The sequence below is a fragment of the Eptatretus burgeri genome, chromosome 4, assembly GCF_056783735.1.
Source record: "Eptatretus burgeri isolate ZD-2024b chromosome 4, Ebu_testis_v1, whole genome shotgun sequence".
Lineage (NCBI taxonomy): Eukaryota > Metazoa > Chordata > Myxini > Myxiniformes > Myxinidae > Eptatretus > Eptatretus burgeri.
The window spans coordinates 81,141,126-81,162,660 of record NC_140964.1 but is presented as its reverse complement, the minus strand read 5'-3'; the positions used below and the strand labels follow the sequence as shown (position 1 = coordinate 81,162,660).

Here is a 21,535-nt window from a genome sequence, read left to right as displayed (position 1 = left end):
GTAGGGGAATTGGCAGAGAGAAAATGTTGTGCTTTTTGAACAATACACACACACACACACACACACACACACACACACACACACACACACACACACACACACACACACACACACACACACACACACACACACACACACACACACACACACTCTATATATTAGTGCTTGGCTGATATCGGCAATTTTTTGGTAATGAGCTGGTTGGAGTCATTGTGATTACTGACTACAGCACGTACTGCATACAACCCAAAAACCTTGAGTCGCTTTCACCCTTGTTTCGGGGGCATTTCAACAAGCAAATTTTAAAAAAACAACTTTGCATTATAGACATTTCAAGGAGATGTGCATAAACATTATTCTTTATAAATAGCTACCAAGCGTCGTGTGACGGGTGGAAAAAATTTGGCTCGGTAATTTAGAAAACGTGTTAATATGGCAAACTGCTCAGAAATTGGGTGTTATTCAATGTATTTTGCTTTGAGACTCGTAAAGAGAAACCACACTACATTTCTAAAGCACACCTGATTCATATAATATAAGCAATTGCTTTAGAAACAGTCACGGGTGAGGACAAAGGAAAATGTGATCGTGCATATTCTGCTGAGGTTAAAAGTTAAAACCTCCACCACCGATCATCATATGATACAGGTTGAAAATTTGCCACCACTGTGCCCGTAACCAACCAAGCATGCAGGCATCCACACAACCTGTGGAAAGTCCCTTCACAGATCCAAATCTACCCATTTGTACCATGTCCATGTGTGCTGTCTATGTATCCCTACTTTGTAGAAGCTGCCCACTGTACATCCCGATCGGGACATGAACTGTATCGTTACCAGCTGTAGGGCACTTGGCAAGTGGCTAAAGCACTCAAGAAAGCACTCCAATGAAATGGTTGATGAGGAATGGCTGGCTTGGCAAGCAATAGCAAGCTGATTGGTGAGGGCACATGCCCGCAATAAACAAAACACCACTTTCTGCACATTCCTTAATCTTTTCCTCACTCAATATAATCGTCTGAACAGCAGAAAAAGTTAAGTTTAATGCTTTGCTTAAATAAATACACTTTGTTATACAAATCGCTAATTTGTTTAAATTTTCAAATTTCACTCCAGATTTTGACACTTAGTCCATGTAATCTGACCCTCCAAACTCAAATTATATTTTGATTCTATACTTTAGTCCGTGAAAGTAAATAGTTGAAAATCGCATCGTATAATGCATGAAATCGCTCCAAGTTCCGAATTTGAAAACTACTGCACTTTCTAAAGTGATGTTTGTCGATGAGGCAATCTGTGATATCGGTGAGGAAAGTGGAGAAAAAACAAAAACATTTTGAGCGCATTATCATTAATAGATCATTGCAGCCTGTTCCAAATCAAGTGATTGTTGAGCAGGCCAAACAAAATGACAAATTAAGACCTCAGCAAGGGAGAGTGAGGTGACCAAGGATGTGCCTTGATAAAGGATATGATTAAAGAAGGCTGTTAATTATCTTCAAAAGGGTTTTTTTTTAATTAACCCAAACAACAAGTTTTCATGCATGCAAAGTTTGGGACTGCTGGGTTTCATGGTTTTGGAGTTATGAAAGACACACACACAACACACACACAACACACACACACAACACACAACACAACACAACACACACACAACACACACAACACACACACAACACATACACAACACACACAACACACACACACAACACACACACACAAAACACACTACACACACACACAACACACACAACACACACACACTACACACACACAACACACACACAACACACACACACCACACACTCAACACACACACCACACACACACAACACACACACAACACACACACAACACACACACACACAACACACCACAACACACACACACACACACACACAACACACACACACACACACAACACACAGAACACACACACAGCACACACACACACACACCACACACAACACACACGCAACACACACACACACAACACACACACACACAACACACACAAACACACACACAAACACACACACAACCCACACACACACAACACATACAAACACACAACCTACACACACAATCCACACACACACAACCCACACACACACACAACACCTACACACACGACACCTACACACACAACACCTACACACACACAACCTACACACACACAACCCACACACAACCCACACACACAACCCACACACAACCCACACACAACCCACACACACCCCACACACACAACCCACACACAACTCCACACACAACTCACACACAACTCACACACAACTCACACACAACTCACACATCAACAACACACACACACACAACAACAACAACACACACAACAACACACACAAAACAACACAACAACAACACACACAACAACACACACAACAACACACACAACAACACACACAACAACAACACACAACAACAACACACAACAACAACACACAACAACAACACACAACAACAACACACAACAACAACACACAACAACCCACACACCACACACACTATTGTACAGTATTGGCTATTCCTGAAATATAATATAATTTAAAGGATTTCTGTAAATAATGTTAACCTCAAAACATAGTTCCCTTACCTAAAGTAAGAACATTGATCTGTAAGCAAATGAATGGTTTTCTGCTGCATGGATCATCGGCTGGACACCATTCTTCCTCAAGGTTTCGATACTTTCAGCCCAGAACCTCTCCAAACGGCGGATCCACAACCTGGTCATGGATCCACATCAGTATATTACCTACATCAGTAGATCCACAACCTCAGTTGCGTCCAGGCAGTCAGTCAAACCTTCAATGCAACATCACGAAACAGACTCTACTCGTTAGAGGATTTAATGTATTATCACATCGTTGCAACTCCCATCACACATTCTATTATATGATAATACATTAAATCATGCACATCTTACCTTAAATATAACCTATCCACCAACAAACGTGACCACTCCACTCACCACTGGCTCAAACTGTTCCTCAAATATTCAAACGGTTTCTAAATGGCTTTTTATCTGCTTTCTTGTTTCTTAGCAACCACTGAAATGGGTTTAAATGGTTTCCATGTACTGTCGTGGCCAAAAATATTGGCACATCCTTGCACTTTTTTCAAATAATGCACAATTTCTTCCAGATTATTGTTGAAATTAAAAAATATTTTGGTATCCACGCATGTATTTCTTTAGTTTGCAGTAGAACAAAGCAAAAAAAGGTGAAAAAATTACTAAATCTTACCTTATTCCGCATCGAAATCCTATAATGGCCTGGACGATATTATTGGTGCCTTTTAGAAGTTGTTCGAAATTACTGGATTTCAAGCAGGTGATTCTCCTTTACTTTGGAATTGAACTCACCTATCGTGAGTTGCAGGTGCCTGCAATATATAAATTGCTCACAAAACAGCAGAATGATTAATTTTCTCTATTCAAACTGGTTGAATGTCACTGTCTGAATGGCAATGAGCATGGAGAAAAGAAAGAAAACCAGAGAATTGTCTGAGGAGGTCAGACACAAGATTGTAGCCAAGCTTGGACAATCTCAAGGCTACAAGTCCATCTCCAGAGATCTTGATGCTCCTGTGTCCATCGTGCGCAATGTTATCAGGAAGTTTTAGGCCGATGGCACTGCAGCCAACCTCCCTGGACATGGCCGCAAGAGAGAACATGATCAAGGATTGCAGCGAAGGATTGTTCGAATGGTGAAAGAAGCACATCGATCAACTGCCAAACAGATTCAAGTTGACCTTCATACACAAGATTTGACAGTTTCAACTCACACTATCCATCGCCAACTCAATGAAAGGGGGTTCTATGGTAGGAGACCCAGGAGGACCCTACTGCTGAGAAAGAGAGATATATATATATATATATATATATATATATATATATATATATATATATATATATATATATATATATATATATATATATATATATATATATATGAAAGCCTGACTGGAGTTTGCCAGACACACCTGATCAAGCCAAAATCCTTCTGTGAGAATGTCCTATGGAGAGATGAGACCAAATTGGAGCTTTTTGGTAAAGCACATCTCTATGTTTACAGAAAACAAAATTAAGCCTTCAAAGAAAAGAACAGCTTCACTACAGTCAAATATGGAGGTTCAATGATGTTTTGGGGTTGCTGTGTTGCCTCTGGCACTGGGAGTCTTGAATGTGTGCATGGCATCATTAAATCAGGAGATTACCAAGGCACTTTGTAGTGCAATGTTCAACCCAGTGTCAGAAAGCTGGGTCTCTGTCTTAGGTCATGGGTCTTGCAGTAGGGCAATGACCCCAAACACACTTCAAAAATCACCCAGGAATGGTTCAAGACAAAATACTGGACCATTCTGAAGTGGCCAGCAATGAATCCAGATCTAAATCCCATTGGACACCTGTGAAGAGATCTGAAAACAGCAGTTGGGAAAAGGCACCCTTCAAATCTGGGAGAACTGGAGCGGTTTGCACAAGAGGATTGGGCCAAAATACCAGTCGAGAGGTGAAGGAAGCCAATTCATGGCTATAGGAAGTGCTTGACTGCAGTTCTTTTGTCCAAAGGATGTGCGACCAAATATTAAGTCTCAGGTGTCAATAATTTTGTCAATGCCATTTCTTTTTATTTTCTGATTTGCAAGGATAAATTAAGTTGTGAATCAAAAACAAAGGTTCTGTAATATTGTTGCGGATTCGCGCCCGCCGGCGTGCGAACGGCCACGTAACTCGAATCGCGGCACGTCGCCCACCGGACGGACAATCCAGTCGTGACCCTCTCGGACTAACGCCGGGAACCAGTCACGGGTGGACCTTTCGGCCTCACCACGATCGTGCCAATCGGCCCCCCGCGTGGGATAGGGTTGCTCGCCAAATTCGACCTACCTAAGTACCCACACGGAGAGTAGACCGGGCGATCGCACCTCGCCGCAGGTCGACTTCGGACATGGGCCACTTTAAGCGACCCGTTCCGTACTATCGGGATAACCGAGCGGTGTTATCGTCGGCCTCGATGGTTCGATTAATTATCGGGCGTATTCAGCCCACTACCAACCCTTTACGTGAAGCAAGATGGAGATTCAATGAAAGAAAAGACGAAGCGAAACGGGAAAACAGTTCAACATAATTCACATTTATTTCGCGATGGCACACGGAAAGCACACATATACAATTACACCAAAAGCAAATGTAAAAGGAGAAGAAACACACAATATTACACAAAAAGCAAATATAAAAGAAGAAGACAATGCAGAGCTATCCGACTACCGAGCACACGGCAACACTTATACAATTTTACTTCACAGACGGCGCCGACAACACATATACCCAAAGCAAAAGAAAAGGACCACCCTCAAGGATGAGGGGGGTAGGCGGGCCTGGGGCCGAGACCGCGTCGGGCCTACCCGTCTGGTGATGAGACGCAAAGTGGCGGTGGCGCCCCAACTCCGCGGGCCTCGCGGACAGTGTCTGGTAGGGGGTGGGAAAGAGGCCCCCTTGTCGCACTATCTCAGCGCGGGGGGAAACAGGAGGGGGTTGTTGATGCTCGGGGGAAAGGAGGATGTCTCCCTGTCTCGGGTCCCGCGACGAGCGTCTCCACCACGACCTCGGTCGCGCCGCCGGCCTCTCCCTCCGCAGTTCCCCGAATCCGACGCGAGCACCCCCTCAACCGCCTTCGCCGCCGCCGCCTCTCCACAGCTTCGTCCGATCGCCCTCTCAGTCTCCTCTCTTGACTCGTCCCAACTCTTCACTGGCTCCGCGAACTCCCAACCCAACTCGACTGACGAACGCGGCCCCTTATATGCCCCGTGGCTTCGCCCCTTCACCTTTGACCCTTTACCTCCGACCCTTCACCTCTAACTGGCTCCCCATTGGACCGAGGAAAAGTGGGCGTGAATGCTTTTTGATCCATGAATTTGCATATAGCGACCACACTCCAACGCCCTGGAGGCGGGGCCAAATCGCCCCACGCTCACCGATAGGACGGAACAGAAGTGGGCGTGAGTCGTTTTTGATCCGTTTTCTTCGGAAAGTCTGTGATGTTTCTGAACACGCTGCTCGGTGCGCGCCCTGCACGAGTCCAGTATCGGTGCCCACAAGTGGCGCAAGAATGGTGGTGATGCGATGGTGGCGAGTTGTGACGGTAAAGGTCGTGGCTGTTGTTGTGAAGCGGCGTTGTGGTTGGTGGTTGTTGTGTGATGGCTGTTGAGACGTGGTTGGTGGTGGTAGTAATGGCGGCTGGTCCAAAATAAAGATAGTAAAAGAAAAACGGCTATCTAGAGGGGTCGCAGCCCGAATGAATGACATTTATTCCCTCTAAACAACGGGTTTGGGCCTAACTACACATATACTTACAGAGATATCTCACCTAAGGGACCTGAATGGTGGTTTGCGAATTTCGTGAACCACAACAATATTAACAGTGAAATAAAGAATTGTGGAGATCAAATACTTTTGTTGATTTTATTTCAACTTATTTTTAGAGAAAATTGTGAGTTCTTTTCAAAAACAGTGCAAGGGTGCCAACATGTTTGGCCACGATTCTTTATTTTAACACTGTATTTGTATAAATATCTCATTCATAATATTTTTACTTTTTGTGTTTATTTCACTCATTCTGTTTGGTGTTGTTTTGTGATCTTAAAGAAAATGTTAATCTGCTAACTGTTGCTCCCTGTGTTACCATACATCTGACTAGCTGTTTTAATCTATTGACAAGTTCAGTGTCCTGTGTGGTTGCTTTCACAGTCCCAAGTATCTTGCCTGCAACTGTACCATCGAATAACTTTGTGGTGGAAATTTTACAAAAAAGAGAAAAGACTTTATAATCGAATATATCATTTATTGTATAAACACATGTGTGGAGAGAAAGGCTTGTCTCGAGTGTACAAGCAGATCTCTGACTCTGAGCCAGGACACATGGTCTTTTATATGATTGGAAATAGGGAGGGGTCAAAGCTTCAAAGGGTACTGGTTAATCAATACCAAACTATAAGAAAGCTCTATAAAACAAGTCTTTCAAAGTAAAGAGTAAAACAATTCTATGCATAATAAAACATGTGAGTAACAAGATAAAGCAGTGAAGGAATGTGTGCCTTGCTTCAGGGCATTCGTGCACAGAGAAACTTTCATTTACATAGGCCAGATAAGCATGACCTCAGAATGCCAGTGGAGCATCTGTTTAAAGTTTAAACAGATGTGGTATAGCTTTGCAACACAATGACAAGTCCATAGCCTCGGCAGGCCGATGAGACACCTGTTTTACAATCTAAATATGATATAACTATGAAATACAATGAGAAGACAGTTAATGAGACTCGTGTTTATACAAACTAACTTTGCAGCTGTTGCCCGAATTCAAGGTTCAATTAGACAAATCTCCTTCCCAAAATATTGAAACATTATTTTATTAAATCTCTCTGGCATAGTTTTAACTCTTATCATTATTATTTTATTTTATTTTCCACAACTTCTGAGGAATATTGCCATTTATGAAAGGCATTTGTTCAATGTAGAAGGGAAAAGCATCTCATTTATCAAATAATTTGGTGTGAAATTTATTGTTACTAGTGCGTGCACATACGTGTGTGGCCGTATGTGCAAAATAAAATAGGAATAAAAAAAACTTTCAAACCGCGTGCCAGAAACAGCACAGGCCGTTCCTTCGCTCTCGCGTGCCCGTACGTGCATGCCTGTACATGCGTGGCCGTACGTGCAAAAATAAAAAATAGATAAAAACTTTCAAACCGCGTGCCGGAAACAACAACCACACAAGCCGTTCCTTCGCTCTCATGTGCCTGTACGTGCGTGGCCGTACGTGCAAAAAAAACAACTTTCAAACCACGTGCCAGAAACAACAACCACACAGTCCGTTCCTTCACTCTCGTAAACGACGACTGGATTGGGGCATTGTGTTTATCTATAAATGCGCATAAGAAATTGAGAAATTATTAGAATACAGTAAGTCATCACTATCCGGAAGTCCGTACGTTGTAACCCGTAATGGGGAACGCGTTCTAACTTGGGAACCACTTGGCTGATTAATTTCAAACGTTTTGAAAGGCAAACAAACAGAGATTGCTGGAATTATAGATAGATAGAAGATAGATACTGTGAGTGCAAAACGCCAAGCAACGTGTCCTGTCATTGGTAACTAAGGCTCCCTTTCCCCATCAGCCACGCCTACGCAGCAATGTGTCCTGTCATTGGTTTGGAAAATAAATGGCCATAACTTGGGAACCACTTGTCCGATTAATATCAAACCTTGAAAAGGCACATACTCAGGAACCACTTGTCCAATTAATATCAAACCTTGAAAAGGCACATACTCAGGTCCTCAGCAATATACCTGGCAAGTTTCAATTAGATCGGACCAGTGGTTGTCGAGAAACAGCAGTCAGAGACACACACACAGACACACAGAGATTGCTGGAATTATAGATAGATTGATGTCAATTTGTAATTCCAAAAAATAAACTGAAGTGCGAGTTTGGTTTTCCTTATTTCATTCAAGTTATTTTGGATATATATATATATATATATATATATATATATATATATATATATATATATATATATATATATATATATATATATATATATATATATATATATATATATATATATTGAAATGAGAGCGAGAGAAGAACCTTCAGAGTTTAGGCTTTATTCCATTTGATTGGAGCCGCTTCTGCGGGCACACCGGGGAATACAGGTTCAGCGAGGAGTACATAAGCAGTAACGTATACATGTGCGATTAATCATTGCAGACTAAATCCGCGTAAGCACGGAGTTCGATATAATCTCCATTCTCACCAGTCAATGAGCACCTTCAGTCAACGAGCATCAAGTGAACAGCCGATGTAAATGGCAATGCCCCGGGGACAATCCCCCGTGCCGCGGAGACCTCCCCTTATACGCGAGACGCACAACATGTGATCCCGCGTCATGTCCCTCAATTCACCTCAATTCACCACATATATATATATATATATATATATATATATATATATATATATATATATATATATATATATATATATATATATATATATATATATATATTCATGAAGCTGATAAAATACAAATCCATCATTAAATGCCAGTAAATCATTAATGAATCGAAAGATGTTTCCACACTTTCGTGCAATTGTTAGTTTCTTCCTGCACATGTTCTGGACCCAAACACTCGTACTTGTGCAGGAATAAATTTGCAAAGAAAGGGGTATCCCCACTGTCTGCTGGAGTAACTTGTTGCCAAATGTAAAGAAAATTGTTGTTTAGGAGAAATGAAATACTTTCTTTAAGTTTATTTTTTGAATAACTACATGAATATTGATTTTCCTTTATCGACCAGTTTGCTCTTTTTTGTTCGACTTTAATGTATACTTTAATATTACCTCCTACAAATGCTTTATCTACGACTCTGTCCAATGCGATTACATGTTTGTGTATAATGTAGAAAAATCATAAGTTGATAGACATTTAGCCTTACACCTCTTATTAATGTTGTGGATACTGTCGATTACAGGTTTGGAATTATCAATGATCCAGAATAAAATCTCACCTTTTCATGGTAGTTTTTTTTCAGCATTTATATTTAGTTTAATCAGCCCTGCAATACTGCCTGACAATGATTTAAAACTGCATTCTCTACTTGTGATGATGAACCTCTTGCAAGGGTTTTTGTGAATTTTTGGGATCCATTAAATGAATGGTAATTTATGGTGTTTATCTGGAACAGTCTTCTCGATTTGGAGTGATTTATATGGTGTTGTATCAAGTGTATTATTTTATTACAGTTACTTGTTTTGTAGGTCTTTGAGAGTCCAGTCTGTAAGCCAAATTCTTCCAAAAGTGTTTGAATGTCATATGTTTTGTATACAAATGCAATATTATTGTTTTTGTTGTCAATTGGAGCAACAACATATTGTGTTTGAAGCTGTTTTAAATACTGTCTTGTCTCTCTCTTAGATTGTTTAAAATTACTTTGGGATTATTGATGCGAACTTTTCTTTTCAAATCAACAATGCCCCTTTTAAAATGTTTCTCTACTTCCTCCAACCATAAAGCCATTTGTGTGTTTGGAACTTTGTGTTTATCAGTTTGTTCTCTCATCCATTCTGTCAGTCCTATTATTGTAAGTTCCATTGCCTTATTCCAGTTAATCCTTTTTATTTTCGCCATAATTTGGTCCTTTTTTAAGTAATGCACGTAATTTACGATCTTTTACTATTCTGAGATCACCTGTGATGTGTTTATGATGTGGATCTTTTAATATGAAATGTTCACAATTACAATGATGTGTGTTATTTAACCATTCCTCTACGTCGATAGATTGCACATTTTTCTTATAGTTGAAGATTCCCCCACACCCCCTCATTGCATTTCATAAAGTGTACACAACTCTTGCTTGATGGCTCTCTGTTGTATTCTTTCTGGAAGTTTATCCCATACTTCGTTCTGTTGTAGTATTTTCTCTATATTGATCATTTCCACTACTTTGTTATCAAACATGATTTTGATGATGTCATTTTATTTTCTATGATTAACAACTTTAGATTTCTCTTTACACATTCGATGGTCAATCAGATCCAGATTTGCTTCCATGTGTTAAATTGGGAGGTCCTTTTGATCATCCTCTTTCATTAATCTGTTACCGATTTGCCAAACCTCTTTCAGTTGTTTTTTTTTTTTTTTTTTTTTTTTTTTTTTTTTTTTTTTTAGTATTTATCTTAATTTTACTGCTGTTAAGTAATCTACAGATATTAGATTTGTGAAGATCTAACCACCCATTTACGATTTGGTGTGGTGTGTTTAACTAGACATTTACGTCCATAATTATGTACTCTGTGTCTCGGAGAGTCTCATGGTGATGTGTTAAAAACAAAGCTTATTATGTTTTGGCCATTATGTTGTATGTACGTATCATTAATTATTTCATTTAGTCCATAAGGGTAAGCATTTGTTAATTCTTTAATGCAGAAAAGTTATCTCCACTTACTTAATTGTGTGATGTTTTATCTTCCATCCCATCCATTTTTCGGCCATTGCCGCTTATCTTTTCTACAACCTGAATACCGAAGCTCGCATTTTAACAGTATCTTATGTGTAAAGTGATGAGTGAGTAGTGGACAACCAGCAGTTTTATCTGGGTTTCTCATGCAGCTCCTGTGTGCATTCATTTTGACATTACATCCCTGCATTGTTTCACCAACATATTGCGTTGCACATTTGCTACAAGTCAATAAGTAAGCTATGTTTGAGGTTTTACATGTAATTCATTCTTTGGTTTCTTTCAATTTGTAAGATCCAGCCGATACTGTACAATTAATTATATTGTTTGTGGCAAATATAGGACAAGTTTTGCAATTGCAAATCCCACATTTACGCACTTTGCATTCGGATAAGTATTCCCCATTGGCGAAACCATAATGGCCACCTCCTACAGCCAGTATATCCGAGTTAACTACAGCACTCCCTTGTCGAGCAACATAAATCCTCTGAGGAGAGTTAATCCCCAGGGAGGCTAGTTCAGCTGGGGGCTGCCCTGCTTTACCTTTTATTTTGTTTAGTTGCATCATTTTCATAGTATGTAAGATGGTTACCACAAATACATAATCAAATAAATATATAAGAAACAGGAAAGTGGATTTTTTTCACCAAAATATGACAAATCAGTGGGAGAAGCCTCACCAAAATAAGTGTCTCTCTCGCTCTCTCTCTCTCGCTCTCTCTCTCTCGCTCTCTCTCTCGCTCTGTCTCTCTCGCTCTGTCTCTCTCGCTCTGTCTCTCTCGCTCTGTCTCTCTCGCTCTGTCTCTCTCGCTCTCGCACACACATTTATTAGTCTAGATTTTATCGTTGTATAAATAGAAAAATGTTTTAAAAGTACAGTCACATCTTCCACTTTAATCAGTTCGGTCACAGTGGTTCTTAATGTAACTTCTATAGCATGGCAAGGCTTGTGTGACCTTGCTTATCATAAAATGACTATCGTTACACATTCGTGTTTATAGGTCAGAAACATTCCTTGACACAAGAAACAGAACTTCTGGAGACTCTTTTACAGGAAGTTGAGCATCAGGTAAGAGGCACCATTCCTTCACCTCACATGACCTGCTTAGATTTTTGTTGGCAAAACCGATCGGCACATTTTGTTCCAATTCTCAAAGTGCATTGATCATGATGTTGGATTTCCATGGCAGCATTTCCCAATATTTTATGGGAGGAAATGATATATGGTACATTAATTTATGCAATACTGGTGCTGTATCAATATTTTGAAGAAAACTTACTCGCAGGTTCTTTTAACAATTTTATTGAACAGAGTTGAATCACATGAAGCATACGTATGGAGGGAGGCACTCAAACAACGGTGGAATCCTCTCTAACTAAGTGCCCAACAACTGTCCCTTTTTATACATTCAAGCAAACAATGATGGAATTGGACGATTTGAGCAAAAATGCTTATGGAGGATGAACTCGGCAAAATTCAAAAGCACAAACATCTTTCTCAAGATCCAATGATTAAATGCACAGCTGTTTGTGAGTAGTTAATGACCACTTCAGCACTTTCTTAAGCCATTTACAAAAAACAGATGCTGAAAGGAGCTAAAATGTATTTGTTTTTTTAAATACAAAGTAAACCAGAATATAAAAGCTATTTAATCATGCAACTAAATAGTTCGAGTCAATTCAATTAATCATCGTCAATTTATAGAACACAAAGAAAATGAATAACCCTGATGGGATCCTCTTAATTACAGCACATTATATGGGTACAATCAATGTTGTGACATGGGCAGAATGTCTTCATTTTACCAGACAGGTTACAACTTAAAATGTTTCAGCAAGAGGTCCAAATTGCTTTAAGAGTGCAGAAAATGTTGTGAATAATTTCCCTACATGTTCTCACATTCCAAGTAGCTTCTAATAAGAACCCGCTGCTTCAATAAGCCATAAACATACTAATTTAAGTTTAAATTGATACAGAATGCAAACAACATTCAAATATTAAATAATTGCTGTTCAATTTTTACAAAACTCTACATTCTGTTGCGAAAACGAAACCCCACGGAGTAGCCTTACAGAGACATGAGGAGATAACATCTTATGCATTTTGCAAGAGCAGCTGCGTTTGCAAAAAACCGAGGCTTCTGAATTCACAGCTTGACAAGTACAGGCAAACAAGAGAAAAACCAAGCAATTAAAATCATATATATATATATATATATATATATATATATATATATATATATATATATATATATATATATATATATATATATATATATATATATATATATATATATATATATATATATATATATATATATATATATATATATATATATATATATATATAATGTTTTCTAAGGTACAAAATTATAAATATGTGGAAAAATTATGGGCCCAGATCGGGAATCGAACACAGGTCCTCTGGCAAATCATACCAGTGCGGAGCCTTTTAAAAAAACATTTATTTATCCGTACTCAGTCTGTGGCTGCTTAGCTGCATCATTCCCTGGGGACACGGCTATGCCGCTGATGCAATGCCCCTGTTACCAGCACACTGGTACTCGTTTTGCCGACCTCAGAAGGATGACAGGCCGAGTCAACCCATCCATCCATTGGGACCACACTCTGTGCAGAGCATTGGTGCTGCCTGAGCAATCTCCTTGGCTATTGGTCACAATCCTGGACAGGTCGCCACTCCGACACAGGATACCAGCAAGCTGGCCCTCATTTTGCCGACCTTGGAAGGATGACAGGCAGAGTCGACCCCACCTGGTATTAATTAAACAGCCGAGTGGGATTTGAACTCAGGATTCTACGATCCCAAGCCCACCACCCTAACCATTAAGCCAACACCAGGCATAGTCAACCCTACCTGGTGTTAATTCAACGACCTCACGGGCTTGAACACAAGACCCGAGGATCTTAAGCCAAGCACCTTAACTATTTAGCCAACGTCATGCCTGTGGTTAAGGTTAAGTTTTCTTCAGTATTCCACATGTGGGGACGGTTGTTAAATTTAGAAATGTCTTGGCATTTACTGTGGATGTCTAACATATCAAGGTGACTTGTAGTGATGCAACAACTTTGCTTCCTCCACTCTGCTTTTCGGCAGCTGCGTTCCTGTAGTAAGAGTGAATTGATCGCCAAGAGCAATGAGATCTTGCAGATGTTTCAGCAGGTGCACCGTAAGCCCATGGCATCATTTGTGACAGCTCCTGTTCCACCAGATTTCACAAGGTACATCACATTCCACTTTTATGCAACCCTTTTCTTTCTTGTATCCTTTGAGTTTCTTGTATTCTCCTGGTGTGTGTACCATTCTCTCTGCTGCCTCTTGTTATAAGGTGAAATTCTCTGATTTATTGCTCTTGCCATCAACATCTGCCTTCTCCATCAAGGTGTTATCTCATGGAACTTTAAAGTGGCTAATGGGTAACACAAAACATTCTCAAAGACAGTGTTAGATGGAGAAATGTAACCTGATACTTTGCTAAAACTGATGGGGAAAAAAAACTCACATCAACAAAGTTGGTAGTAATGTCCTTTTGTGGCTATCAGAACGCAGAACCAAATCCTCCCAGAGCTCAAGGTATCTGTCTTCATTTTGTAAAGTTTGTGTCAAGGACTAAGTTGTGATGTTTTCATGTTTAAACATTTTCAAGTGCTCCACACCATAGCAACTTTACTCCATAAGCTTTTTATACCTCCGTTGACGATATTGCCACAGACATTGTTTTTGGGTTGTACATACGTATGTCCGTCTGTACTAACTTTTTCTGTTTTCTCTGCAACCACTTTTCTGATTGACACACAATTTCAGCATCACCACGACTACTTGTACTTTATCTCATGGAACTTTAAAGAATGTTGTAAAGAATGTTGTAATGATAAAAGAAAGAATGTTGTAAAACTTGTAAAGAATGTTGTAATGATAATTATTACATCATAGGTCACCTGGTGTGGCAGCAATGTTGGAAAAAAGGAAAAACTTTGGATTTCTGTATTTCTGAAACTGCTCCATGTAAAAAAGTGAAACTTGGCACATGTCAAGTACTTTCAATAGTAAATAAGTGTGATTGTTTTTTTGGGTGATGATGTCATAAACGGTTTCATTATGACGTCATAATTACACACGTTGAACGCTTAATCCGATCAGTTTGAAAATTTTTAAGGGTCATCTATGGCTAAATTGTATTGTTGACATCATCGGTCACGTGGTTCAGCAGCCATATATATTGTTGTGGGCCGGGTGTCGGTGGCGAGGAACGACCGCTAGACGGAGCAGTAGGGCCGTCTCCCACCGAACACCTGGAATCAAAGGTCGTAACCCTTGGATAACTCCAAAGGTCACAGGTCCCTTCGCGGACCGTGGACGCCAATATTTCGACGGTGTGGGGTAGGGTTAATTGTCCAATTCCAATATACCTAAGTACCCACGTCATCTAACTACTGGGGAAACCACACCCTCGGCCGACTCTGTCCGAACCGAGTCGCATTTACCAACTCGGGTCCGGCGTAACCGAGCGGGAATTACCAGAGTCGCGCCGGTCCAAATGACAACGTACGGCACGAACGGCCTCACTAATTCTCGAGCCCTAACCATGCTGGGTCAATGATAGAAACGACAGGCAACAAACTGGAACATTTAACAGATATTTAGTTACAATAATAAGACACAGTGGAGACTTATTCTGAATAAAATGCAATGTACAATGAGCAATCAACACTTGTACAATTTGTTCTTGTAGGATGGCGCCACCACAAACGCACACACACACACACCAAAAGAAAATGGACCCGGATTGTCTTTATTTCGATCCTCGCAGCCAAGGGGATAGACAGGCTGGAGGTCAGAGTTCTGCTGGTATCTGGCCGCGTTCGCACGGCTTGCCGACCTGCCCTTGTGGAGCTCAGGATTCTTGTGGAAGGGCTTGGGAAGATCGGACGCTCCAACCACCAGGGTAGGACTCGAACCCACACGGACAACCTTGCACCAAGCGCCAAGGAACCAAGACGAAGCGGCAGACGCCAGCCAGCACCAAGACAGAAGATGGCCAGCAGACCAGACGAGACGACCCAGACGGATCGCACCGACAATTCTTCAACTCCTCTTGCTAGGTAGGAGGGATCCGTCCTGAGGTAACTCTGCCTCCCATTGGACGGGTGGCGTGTCGGTGGCCCGCCCCCCAAAGATGCTCTGTAGTTGTTTCTGGCTTCCCATTGTAGTACAAGCAAAATGTCTGATGACCTCACACAAATTGCAACAAAAGCAAACTCAACAGATTTTGATTCCTGGATATGTCCTCAGTGACAGAAAAAAGTCCTAAGGGATCATCCAGTGGGAAAGTCCTGAAATCATGGAAATCAAATATGGCCGCCACCCGGCTTCGGGGAAAATGAGAAAATTGTAAAGATTGATATTTTAATATGTAAATATGTTTTTCTGCATTCTAATTGTTTCTAATCATGGACAAGATATTGATATACAAGAATAATTATAAAAAAGTGAAATGTATTGAGGGTAAAATAAAAAATTATAGATCTTTTGTCCAAAAATGTCAATTTTTTGTCCCGAAAAAAAAAAAAAATTACCTGATACTGATTTTGGCTCCTGGACCAAAAAAAATAAGAAACATTGAAGACTCAAGATGAAATCAAGTCTGTGGCAATACAATATAATTATGTAAATCATTGAAACATGACAAATTCACAATTCCACTCGGGGCAATCACATCTGCCTGACGAAGGTTTCGAAATGAAAATTCACATTAAACTCAGAAACTACATCCATTATAAACTTACTATACATGTTGATAAAAATCAAGCGTATTAAAGCAAGAACTTGACAATGTCGTCATCATCCTCATCATTGTCACATGGAGTGTTTGTGCAGCCAGAGCCCCTGCAGTTTCCACAAGCTGGAGTGCACTCAATGTTGTGCTTCTTGCATGTGCATCTCATGGTGCTACATTCAGCCTGGCATTTGCACCTAGTGACATGTAACATCTTTTCAGGAGCTGGAGCTATTGATGTCTGAAGTGGCACAAAACCCTCTTCACACTTCTGCCAACCCCAGTCTGTCGGAAGAAGTTCATCTGCACATCCCTTCCATTCTTGGACTTGCAGATACACGCGCAGGCTGTGATACTTTGCTGCTTCTGATGTTGGTGGTAACGTCTGTGGTTGCACGTGAGAGGAGCTCGAAGCCACCTTGTTCCAGGGTGTCCCACCAGCTGATACCGGAGGGTGTCCAGGGTGTCAGTTGACTTTCCGTTGTTGATTATCACCAATGTTTTTTTCTCCTGCATTTGCCACACCACATACGGAAGCTGGATATGTATCAAAAACCTTGGCCTGCTCACGGAATGTGTTGTTTGCTTTGAACTTTTTGAGGGAAGCTCCCTTTCCAATCCCATGAAGACGAGATGTCATGTCGCACCCAAGAACTGCATGTAGAAACAGTATGTGCTTGCATATGTCTGTATCAATCATTTTCTTTGTAGCCTTGATGTTCCAGATGCGAGGCTTCTTCGTGTTCTTCTTTGGCTCAGGACAAAAGAAGAGGTCATGGGATTCTAAGCTTGCATGGTAGCATAGGAGGACGAGGAGGTCTGTGTCATCACCAACTAACACAGTGTTGGTGACAGTAGCAGACTGCGCGGCCTTCAGTACAATCAGGAGATCGGCATCCCCCGAGGCATGGTGTGTCTCGCAGTTCTTCTTCTGAAGCTCTTCACTCAACATAAACATGAATCGTTGTTTATTCTGCCTTTTGGCAAAAAACTGTTCCTTCTTCATTGTGAGACGCATGTCAGCTGTAAATGTCACAGTAGTGCCAGTATTCCCTTTAGACCGTCTCTAGTGTGTCATGTCCTTCGTGTTGGTACTCTCATAACCATCAAACACGACTATGGCATCTCCGTACTTCTTCGTTACATAATCAGTGTACTGGTGGCATATGTCTCTGTATGTAGATCCACGAGACCATGGAATGCGTTGAACAAGTGCCCCGCCATCCAAAACATACTGTTGCCCATCATTGGGGATATCGGCTGGGACATCGGATCCAAGAACATTCCAGATGGCATCAGCAAAGACTGGCTTGTGTGCTTCTTGGAGCTGAAGAGAGGAATCAGAGGGCTGGTGGATAGCTGCACAGTTCATATTTGAAGGCCGACTCCAGTTCTTCTGCTGTCTGTGCAACAGTGATGATCAGTCTCTGGAAGAGGAGTTGTGGGTCAACCTGGACTTGCTCTCCCTCAATCTTGACAGATGACTTCATGCCGAGGGTGACAACTTGGTCTTTCCTCTTAAATGTGTACTCAGCAGGTGTTTTCCCATCCATAGATTTCAATATTTTGTCTCCTACAGCATGTGCTGTATCGACGTTGACGGTGGGGTGTGCATGAACTCTGGTGGCAATGTTCCTCAGACGTGGATCACTACTGAATGGATTCCGTTCCTGTAAATACTGAAGAGCTGATAGTGTGTCCTTCCAGTCACGAGATTGTCTTGCCTTGGTCATGTCCTTCTTCTGCTCTCCAGTGTTGTAGTTCACACCTGTGAGCTCCTGCATTGCCTGGTTTATTTCTGCACAGGCAAGCATTGATAGTAGCCATACCATCCGTTGTTGTTCTGTCATTCCTCACCCTCGTGTGAGCCCCCCGCTGGTCTTCAAACTTCTCATCAGAACTTGTTCGATGATCAGGTCAGATGAAAGACCTGCCCACAGGCAATCACTTCGTCGAACCACATGGAACCCCTCATCAAGATGTTGAGTTTTGAGGTTGGACATCTGCTGCAGATACACCCTTGCAGATTTGGCATACAGGTTGTGGCCCGAGGCTGCCAGGTAAGGCAGCATTTCCTGGATGGCCTGTAGATGTCGTGCCCAGTTCCCAGTGCGCTCTGCCCGGATGTATTTGCGTAGAATGTCTCGCATGTCCATATACTGAACCCAGAGCGCTGAAGTTCTAGAAGATATGTTTGCAGACTCGGCATGTTTCTGAAGGTGGTCTTTGATTCGTTTCAAGACGTCAGACTTGCATACTTCTTCCACAGATATTGTCCCAGCCATTAGCTTCTCATAGAGGGTACAAGCTTCGTTGAAGTCTGGATTATTGATAAGATCTGTATACTGGTCATGTAGCGGCCTTGCAGCTGCTTCGGCTAAGTCCGGATCTTCATTCCCATTGCCGGCTGATGTTTCAGGTCGGCATGGTAGAGGCGCATTGAGCACATTTGTCAACAGCAAGGCATTGAGGGCTGCATCAACAATTAGGTGTGCGCGAACTGCGCGGGCAATAGCCTTGCCACTAAACATATGAATCACTGCATTGGGGGCATATATCGACTCCATCAGTTCTTGAAGCCCGGATGACACCATCAGGTGTCCAATACATCCGAGGAAACTCATCTCTGCATGGAAGCCGCCCAAGCGTAGGACAATCCCTTTCAGATCACTTCCCATAGGCTCCGAGTTGATGATCATGAGGGCCTTCCACCAGAGGGGCTGATCAAAGGTGATTACTGGAGTGACATGGCCTCGTGCTGGATTACTGGAGAACATGGCGTCGTGCATGTTCACTGACAAACATCAGGTTCGAGTATATGCATGTGCTGTCACTCGAGTTCATGTCTATCATGGACAGAAACATGATAGCCGCCTTGCCAGGGTGGTCACCCTTGTGTATGAATTGTGTCATTCCTGACCATGCAGGTCTGGAGGACCCAAACAAGATGGATGTCTTCCACAGAACATCAAGATTTTCAGAGCAGTTCTGGGCTTTTAGGTTGACAAGTTTCTGGTACGTCACTGCTGTCATTCCGTGACTTTCTTCCTTGTGGTACCGTATCTGCACCCTTCCAACCATTGTGACATCACGAGACGTCACCTTAGCCCTGGGTATTGGCCGGCCTGATCTGGTTCCAGGGGTGACGGTGGCAATCATCCCCATGCCATGGAATGTGCCATGGCCATCCAGTGTGCGAATGTTATGGTCCACATTGTCAGCTGCATACTGCACAAACTCTGTTGTCAGGTTAGGGATGTCTGTTCCATGTGACTGAGCAGCATTTCGTTCAAACTGTTGCACCTCTTCATATGAACAGCAGAACTCGTGATGCGAAGCGGTGATATAGCTGCACACCCAACCCAACCTGCAGTGGTTCCAGTAAGACTCTGGGTCTAGTTGCCTGCACTCTGGCTTGCGCAATTGAAGCCACTTTAACACCATCTTTCTTTCCCACAAACAGTCCTTCAAGCAGTACCAGCAGAGTATCTGGTAAGTATTTAATGCCAGCCTCTTGCGATTGCAGGTCATCACCACATGGGTAGACTTCATTGGATGTTTCAATGGTTTTAATGTCTTCTTTGATTAGTTTGGCAGCGGCCTGTACAAGCTTGATTTTCTCTTCAGAAGTGTCTTTTTCCTGCTGCTGGTTGTTGTAATATTCCTGAAGCACTGCCCTGGCTGTTGTCATGAAGGTGACCACGTTCAGCTTGCCGTTGATCGCAGTTTTGAATATCCTGTCACCAAAGTGTTCCCACAGTCTCGCCTTCATGTGGGTGTAGCTGTATGCTTCGTGGTTAATGCCCGCCAGTTTCTGTGTCATGAGGTCAATGAGATCATTGATGGTGATCTGCTCATCATCATTTTCCTCCAGATATCTTGCCACTTGCAAGAATGCTGCTGTCTTCTCATCGCCGCGAGGCCATCCAAGCTTTGTCCTCTTGGATTCTTTGGTGTCCATCATCTAAGCTATTGGTATCTGTTTATTTGTGCGAAAGTTAACACTGCATGTCTGGTGGTAAACTGCATCTGCTGCGTGCAAGTCATGCACATGCAGAATCCGTGCCTTCATAGCATCTGACCAAACATCGGCTCGTTCGCGGCATATTGCCAGGAGCGTGTCCTTCAATTCAATTTTCTTTACTTGAAGCACATCCTGCATCTTCTGCTTCCTCCCAAACTTGGCTGGTCTACCACAGAAAAGGCAATCAGTGTTGAAAGAAAACCCCTCCTCAGATGACCTAAGTACATGTCTATCACTGCTTGTACTGGCCTTTGACTCTTCTTTCCTGGTATCCTTGGCTATCTGATGTGGGTTGCAGTATATACGCCGGCAGTCTTTGTGCATCCTTTCCCCAGGTACAGTGTGAATGCTGTCTTTCCTTGCGCTGCTGGCCTGGTTGATGGCTGAACACCCCTTTTCTGTTAGAGTTGAAGCTGATGGGCCTCCTCCATCCTGTTTGCAGATGGCACACCGTTCAGGTCCCTCCATGCCTGAAAATAAAAATCCAGAATTAGTATAATTTTTTTAAAGTTTGAACTGACTATGTTATATTAACAAATAAACATAGCTATGGTATTTAAAATCATAATTTGTCTTAATCCTATTAATGTATTAGCTATAGCCAGGCATTTATTCTTTGTTTGGACCAAATACACACAAAGTGCACGTATTTCAAATTCAGGGGGTAGGGGTAGGCAAATGGAA

The 21,535-nt window shown here is 41.8% G+C and overlaps 1 protein-coding gene and 1 pseudogene across 1 annotated transcript in view; one reads left to right on the top strand and one right to left on the bottom strand.

Moving 5' to 3' along the window:
• TRIM37 (tripartite motif containing 37) overlaps nt 1-21,535 on the top strand; it is a gene marked incomplete at its 3' end in the record, with an annotated part of 187,900 nt that overhangs the window by 41,369 nt on the left and 124,996 nt on the right. The window contains exons 10-11 of the mRNA XM_085876555.1: nt 12,034-12,101; nt 14,148-14,272. Of these exons, the coding sequence (XP_085732681.1) occupies nt 12,034-12,101; nt 14,148-14,272 (193 nt within the window). The remainder of the gene's footprint in view (nt 1-12,033; nt 12,102-14,147; nt 14,273-21,535) is intronic.
• LOC147028509 (uncharacterized) lies at nt 14,429-20,650 on the bottom strand (annotated as a pseudogene).